The sequence below is a fragment of the Populus euphratica genome, unplaced genomic scaffold, assembly GCF_000495115.2.
Source record: "Populus euphratica unplaced genomic scaffold, PopEup_1.0 scaffold634.1, whole genome shotgun sequence".
Classification (NCBI taxonomy): Eukaryota; Viridiplantae; Streptophyta; class Magnoliopsida; order Malpighiales; family Salicaceae; genus Populus; species Populus euphratica.
The window spans coordinates 100616-108485 of NW_011500508.1; the positions used below are offsets into that span (position 1 = coordinate 100616).

General features: G+C 33.7%; 1 protein-coding gene across 2 annotated transcripts; it reads left to right on the top strand.

The window, feature by feature from the left end:
* The first annotated feature begins 896 nt into the window (after nucleotides 1-896).
* LOC105115094 (putative formamidase C869.04) lies at nucleotides 897-5506 on the top strand. Of its 2 annotated transcripts, none has more exons than XM_011011882.1 (7): nucleotides 897-1303; nucleotides 2789-3026; nucleotides 3157-3347; nucleotides 3601-3836; nucleotides 4181-4424; nucleotides 4573-4680; nucleotides 5149-5506. In XM_011011882.1, exons 1-7 carry the CDS (start codon nucleotides 1085-1087, stop codon nucleotides 5224-5226), a joined length of 1314 nt encoding a protein of 437 aa, XP_011010184.1. In that variant the 5' UTR covers nucleotides 897-1084; the 3' UTR covers nucleotides 5227-5506. The 2 variants fall into 2 exon arrangements, with proteins under 2 accessions (XP_011010184.1, XP_011010185.1); XM_011011883.1 differs by lacking the exon at nucleotides 897-1303 and adding an exon at nucleotides 2150-2481.
* Nucleotides 5507-7870: the final 2364 nt, after the last annotated feature.

A 7870-nucleotide genomic window follows, 5' to 3' on the forward strand; every position in this document is an offset into this window, starting at 1 on the left:
ATTATTATAAAACATGTTTTAGTTAAGGAGTTATTGATACTTCAAGTGCAAAATGATGATATAAAACCTTGATAAAAATGCACTTTTAAGTACTAATCACATATAAAAAGACAATGAAAGATTAGGTTTGATAGCTAGACAGTGTTATATATGTAGCTTGAATGGCGTAAACGCTACTGTTGAGCATGCGCCAACAACTTTATTGATTAAAAACATAAAAAAAATCAATATAAAAATAACAAAACATCTCATATGACTGTGATAATAATTCAAAAAATAATATAAAAGTATAAAAATACCTCTAAATATGAACCTTATTATTTTTTTTTTTTATCTTTGTCAAGGCCAAAAACATACTTTAAATGTACATGAATGATGAAAAATAAATAAAAAAACCCTTGTCCAAAACGTCCTAAGAATTTTTTCATCATTGGGATAAAAAAATATTTTTATTATTTAAAATTTTAGGAAAAATAAAAGAAACACTTGGTTAACAACTCTAAGAATTATTGATTCTACCGTAAAAAAATATTTTTTTCTATGTAAAAAAATATAAAAAATCTAAACACTTCAAATAATTTTTTAATAATCAATAAGACAGTGAAAAATACTTAAGCATCTCACCATAAAGACTTCTTTTTTCTTCTCAAAAACAAAAGGATAGTTTCGCTGTAGCAATAAAAAAAGAAGTAAATCTAAGCCCTATAATGTTTTGGTTATATATATATATATATATATATATATATATATCCTGAATGTCATTGGCTAACTTTTGTTACCACCTAACTCAAGATCAAACTTGATTTTTATACTGTTTCAGTAAATGTTTCTGAGACAACGCATGAAGTCAAGAATAGTTTATGTGTCAAAAGCTCAATCAATTCTCATAGTGGTCCATCCACTAAGTAGAGGAAAGAGAAATCAAACTCTACGGTGTCAATCATGGGTGTCAAGCTTCAACTGAAAGTGAAGGTTGAAGCTGCAGCACTACTCCATGAACACCTCCAAGAAAGATACAGGATTTATAACTCTCTTTTCCTCCTTTCAACTACATCAAGATTGAAAGTTAAGAGAGAAAGGAGGCATGGAACAACATGGTGCACGGCTGGTCTTTCCCATAGATGTCAAAAAGAAGCCATGGGAACAGAAACTTCCACTTCACAACCGGTGGCACCCAGACATACCGCCAGTCGCAGAGGTAAAAGTCGGAGAGCTTTTCAGAGTTGAGATGGTGGACTTCAGTGGAGGCCGTATCACGAAAGAATACTCCGCAGAGGACATCAAGAACGCTGATCCCTCTATTGTGAGTTGTAGCTATACCCTTACTGTTTGTGTGTTCCATTCCAGCTAGCGTTGATTAGTTTTCTATTTCAATATCTGCTCTACGGATCCATAACCATAACAATATACATACATACATACATAATACATATACATACATACATACATAATACATATACATACATACATACATAATACATATACATACATACATACATAATACATATACATACATACATACATAATACATATACATACATACATACATAATACATATACATACATACATACATAATACATATACATACATACATACATAATACATATACATACACATATACATATACATATATGTGTGTGTGTGTGTGTGTGTGTATCGCTTTGATACATAAATATTATTCTAACAAGCGAGCATTTGTTAAGGCTTGGTTTCTGTCTTGGAAGTAGGAAATGCTAGGAAGCAAAAGAAATCATGCGAGGAAAATGGTAATCAGACGTATGAACTTCAAACATGTATAGCACTGGCAATAAATCCAAGCCAACAAATACACACCTGGGTCCTCAAGTTCACTATGAATTACAATGAGCATCATCCCCTGCTAGTTTTCTTATACAATATAGACTCGCTGCTTAATCGTTTTGCAGCCGCAGAACCTGAATCATGTAGCTGGGTTTGTCAGGTTTTGGCTATGATTTATTGTTTGTCGTATGGTGGAAGGAGTACGGGGGACCATAGGAATAAATATTGTACTCATTTGTTATTTATTAATACAATTTTGACATTGTAACCGTAATTATTTTTCCCATAAAAACAAACTTAAAAAAATTAATTTAAACTAAAAAAAAATTAATTTTAAAAAAATCACAGAATGAACAAACAGCGGGTCCTAACTGTACTCGTTAACTCCTCCTCTTCCATTAGTGAGGTAATTTTACAACAAAAGATTCCATATTCCCCCGCGCTCTCTCTGCATTTCCACCATGGCTCCTTCAACCCCAAGATTAGTAGTGCCAATAGACTTGAAGAAGAAGCCTTGGGAGCAAATACTCCCTCTCCACAACCGGTGGCATCCAGGAATACCACCAGTTGCTGAGGTTAAAGTCGGTGAGGTGTTCAGAGTGGAGATGGTTGACTGGACTGGAGGTATGATCAAAGATAATGATTCTGCAATAGATGTGAAAACCATAGACTTATCATCTGTAAGTACGAATCTATTTTTTTAACTTCTCCATTATTCTTAATTAACTCTAGATTTCAGACAAATGTCAACTCTAACTAATTCTCAAGCAGATATGAACAAAAAAAATAAAAAAAAATGGTCACCTGCCTCCGTTTTTCTATATACGAGGAAGCAGGAGAACAAATTAGCACCTGGCAGAAAACATGTGTAGAAATTAAGGAACTGCAAATAATTAACTTCATCAGAGGATCCTACATGATTAGACTAATCAATCACTATGTGAACTAGATTTATTTGATGATCGTTTTGCTTGGAAACTGGTTTAGGTTCACTATCTCAGTGGCCCAATTAGAGTTTTGGACGAGGAAGGGAAGCCAGCACAGCCAGGTGATCTACTTGCTGTTGAAATATGCAACTTGGGTCCTCTCCCTGGAGATGAATGGGGTTTTACAGCATCATTTGACAGAGAAAATGGAGGTGGTTTCTTGACTGACCACTTTCCTTGTGCAACCAAAGCTATTTGGTATTTTGAAGGAATCTATGCCTATTCGCCTCAAATACCAGGTATATGGACTGGGCTTAAAATCTCCCGTCTTCATAAAATAAGGCACGAAATTATACAACCGGAGCCATAAGATTAAAAGCAGTCTATTTATGCTAATTGCATGATTTTGTTTTTCTTTTTTCACATCAGGGGTTCGATTTCCAGGTCTGACTCACCCTGGAATAGTTGGTACCGCACCATCAAGGGAACTCCTGAACATATGGAATGAGAGGGAGAGAGAAGTAGAGGAAAATGGGCTCAAACATCTGAAGCTATGCGAAGTTCTGCATTCAAGACCACTGGCAAATCTACCATCAACAAAAGGTTGCCACCTAGGAAAGGTATAATGACATCAAATGCTATGGGTATGTAAAACACCACAAACGACTTCTGGTTATAAAAGCCTCTGGTGTCCATGCAGATTACAGAAGTAAATATTTCTAAAACTTTGATCAGTAAAAGCCCAACGATGCTGATATTGTTGTTAACTTGCATCAGTATTTTTATGCTAACAGAGCATGGACCGCTAGGGTGGGAACTAAACTATGTTCTTGCTGCAAGTAAACTATTCTAACTGTTGATAGTCATGTGTAGATCCAAAAGGGCACGCCCGAATGGGAAAAGATTGCTACTGAGGCAGCAAGAACAATTCCAGGAAGAGAAAATGGAGGAAATTGTGACATAAAAAATCTTAGTAGAGGTTCGAAAGTGTACCTTCCAGTATTCATAGAAGGAGCAAATGTTAGCACTGGTGACATGCACTTCTCTCAGGGCGATGGTGAAATTGCCTTCTGTGGGGCAATTGAGATGAGTGGGTTCTTGGAGCTCAAGTACGTCTCTTCTTACCTATCCTGTGATTTTCTGTGTCTTTTTGCTTACATTGCTAGGAACAAGTATTAAGATTCTTCAATCTTATTCTATTTATCTTATGCAACAAAACATGCAAGTGCATTTTGTAATTAACATCACAAGATACACGCACACATATGTACGACTTTCGTTTATTGCAGATCATGTTCTACTTAACGCCTGGTCTACTATTATCCTATCTAACATCACTCAGTTTTGGGTGGCACTTCGTTGAAGTTCTATCGTCGTTAATTTCTTATATGTTTAGTATATTCAAAGTTTATCCAATGTATATACTGTATAGCACTTGTGATTTCTGTATCAGATGTGAAATCATAAAGGGTGGAATGAAAGAGTACCTTACCCCAATGGGGCCGACTCTTCTTCATGTGAATCCAATCTTTGAGATAGGCCCTGTGGAGCCAAGATTTTCAGAATGGTTGGTATTTGAAGGCATCAGTGTAGATGAGAGCGGAAGGCAGCACTTCCTTGATGCAAGTGTTGCATACAAGCGAGCAGTGCTCAATGCCATCGACTACCTCTCTAAATTTGGCTACTCCAAAGAACAGGTTTGTGATCTCCCAACACCAAAATATTTCCGTTCTTGCATGACAATGGCCATATGCATAGCCCATGCAGAAAAGGAAGCATCAAATGAGATAAAATACAAGTTTATTTGATGATAACTCATATAGAGGATATGATAATGTTTTTCAGATGTATCTTCTGCTATCATGTTGCCCATGTGAAGGAAGGATTTCTGGAATAGTCGATTCTCCTAATGCTGTTGCCACCTTTGCAATTCCAACATCTATCTTTGACCAGGTAGTTAAATTAACTCACATCCTATGTCCAGAAATTTAATTGTTTGCTCCTGCTGTTTAGGCAGTGAAATACCTATTCCAGTCCTAATACACATGCATATTCATATAACCAGAAGCTTGACAAACAGATTGTCTTTTCTTTTCTCTGGAACCCAAGGGAGAATTGAATTGAAAATCTATGCTATTTATTCATAATCTTAATCCCACATCCCCTACTGCCTGGGCTAGCCCCAGTTGACAGAATTGTTTAACTATTCAAACAATTACATAAGAGCTTAGAAGTAACCTGCATGAACCTCAAATATCATCAGGACAAACAAGAATTCTTGTAAAAGGAATAGCAAGGAGTGGTATTTATCAGCAGCAAACATTTGATGAAGACAGGAAAATGTCATCACTTTACGTTTGCTGGTCTTATCACCTTTGTATTTCTCTTGGGTTCTGAAATGGTGTTTGATGCCCTGTGCAGGATATTCGTCCAAAAACGAAGGTTGCCAGTTGGGCCCCGACTGGTGAGGACACCAGATGTGCTAAAGTGCACTTATGATGGAAACTTACCAATAACTAAGAACCCCAGCGCCATGACTTGAACAGAACCAAAGTGCTTCATGGAAACAGAAGGTTTTGGCTAAACCTTTTATGCCTAATAATCATATCAATGTCTATATGGACGAGACAAAACATGGCTGCAAAACCCTCCATGTCCGGGTTACGTTCATTAGCTCTTTGTAATAATGAAGAGGCATGAAGCATCATTCCATGAGGTGATGTCGGCCTTTTGCATTAAATCTATTTTATCTAAATTTTATGCTTTTGTTATGCCACTACAAATATGCTGAGCAACAACCCATCACACCGTTTACACTTCATAGAGTAAATACTTCTCTTATATATTTATATATATTCTTGATCAATTACTCATAATTATACGAGTATGCAAATCGTGGTCTCCAATCATTTTTCTTACTATGTGTTGCCCTCAAAATACCTACCCAAACATATTTCATGAATAAATGTTGAGAGCTAAAAGAAAGAGTCTTTTACAATTAGGGGTCAAATCATAAATGTCTAAAATTAAGGGTTCAAACTATAATTTTTTTCCCATGAAAGATCAAAACAATTTTTCCAAAATTCGATATTGAATTATTTACAATTTCTTCTATATTTTTCCATTTTCTTTTTAATATTAAAGCTTCTTAAAGTCTTTTACTCAAAATACATCAATTCAACAAAATTACATATCAACTCATTTCTACTTTAATTTAATCACTAGCTTAATAAAAAAAAAAATAAGGATATTTATTACACTTCTTCATAAGATCAACACTGCATCAAATAATTTATTCAAAATTTTACTTAGGTCAATTATAAAATCAAAGAGAAAGAAACTCAAAAATACATTTAATGGCCTTATCTAGAGTATTTAAGCTAATGTAAATTTTAAACAGACTATATCTTTAACATGTAACATGATAATTAGATAACTTAGTCAATTTAATCCATTAACAAGAAGGCCCAATCCATCTATGTTTTAAGTTTAATTCATTTTAGCAACTATAAGATTATTTGTTTTCATTTGATTTGAAGTCATTGAAGGATTCTTTATCATCGGTGGAAATGTAAATAATTAACTTCAAGAGTTTTTCTTATTTGTTTTGGATTTTAAGAGTTGACACAACACATATTTCAACCAAGGATTATTTTTTAAGTAAAGATTTCACTCAGCAATTGTTTCTTCTAATTTATCATACGCGACAACTAGGCAACTTAACATTATGTTTTAAAATTATTATTATTCATGTTTTGGGTCTTAATCGAGATATATTTATCCTTCTTTTAATTTGGATTGATGTTAGCCTATTAGGTCATCCAGGGTTTGCTTATTTTAAGTAAAATAATATAAAATAATATAATGTAAGACATTATTTTTTTAAAATTGAATTATACATTGATTATTGTATTTTATTGTGTGATTGTGAGAGGATTCTTATATTTTGATTCTTCATTGAACTGCTATAACTTATAAAGAAATTGACCAAGCCTTGTAGCATTTTTTATGCTTCTCATTCACATCTCTTTATAGACATTGAATAAGGGTTTGATTATTTAAAGTTTTGGTACCTCAATATGGATTATTATTATGTCAAGCTCAATTACAAGTTTAGATTTATCTTTATTGGAAAGGATCAAGTGGATAGTGGGTTTGTGGATCTTTAAATTTACAGGGTTCACATACATTGGTATCATAAAAAAGACTCTAAAATTAGGTCACCTCAAGTGAAAATTGTCTCCTTAAGAGAAACAAATAAGCCAACTTCTCCAGTATACTAGAACTTTTATCTATTATGTTTGACATGTTAACCAAACAAAATATGGTATGCAGATATGAAAACAAAAGTCATGAGAAGGCAACATGACATGTATAATACAATAAGTGTTTTATTTTCTTCTTACTTCTACTAGTTAAATCTTTTAAACATAAGTATTTAAAAAATTAGAGGCATGTGATGATATTAAAAAATAAAGCTTGCTATTTGTTTAGGCCTTGACCTAAAAAAAATAAAAATCGATAACCTGTCATCTAGGCTAGTTCCGAATGATGAGGATGCATATTCGTTCATGATAGTTTATCTATTTAGGCTAAACCAAATAAACAGGCTTTTTGTTTCGGGCTAGACCCAAATAAACAATATTATTCTTTAGACTTTCAACAAAAAATTATACCTCATCCCTACCAACTAGGACTGAATTCCAACCCCATACAAATTTCTAGGAAGCTTAGTGATTGGCACACACCATAATGTTATGTTATGACCTCCAAGAAATGAATACCACATTGGAATTTTCTATGCTACAAATACATGAATTGTTACTGTGGAACTTGTTTTTTTTCTCCAATGATTATGTCTTACCAATATGTCTCCTCCATAAGTGACAACCTTTGTTGCTAATCACTTGTAGGCACAAACATTCATAGTCAATCATCTTTGAGTACCAATCTTTCCCACTAATGGCACAATAAGGAGCAATAACCAATAGTAGGTTGCCTACTGATTAGTACTTAAAAGTGCATTTTTATCATAGTTTTATATCATCATTTTGCACTTGAAGTATCAATAACTCCTTAACCAAAGCATGTTTTATAATAATATATCTAATAATATAAGATACATTTAATTTGTGGTAAATGT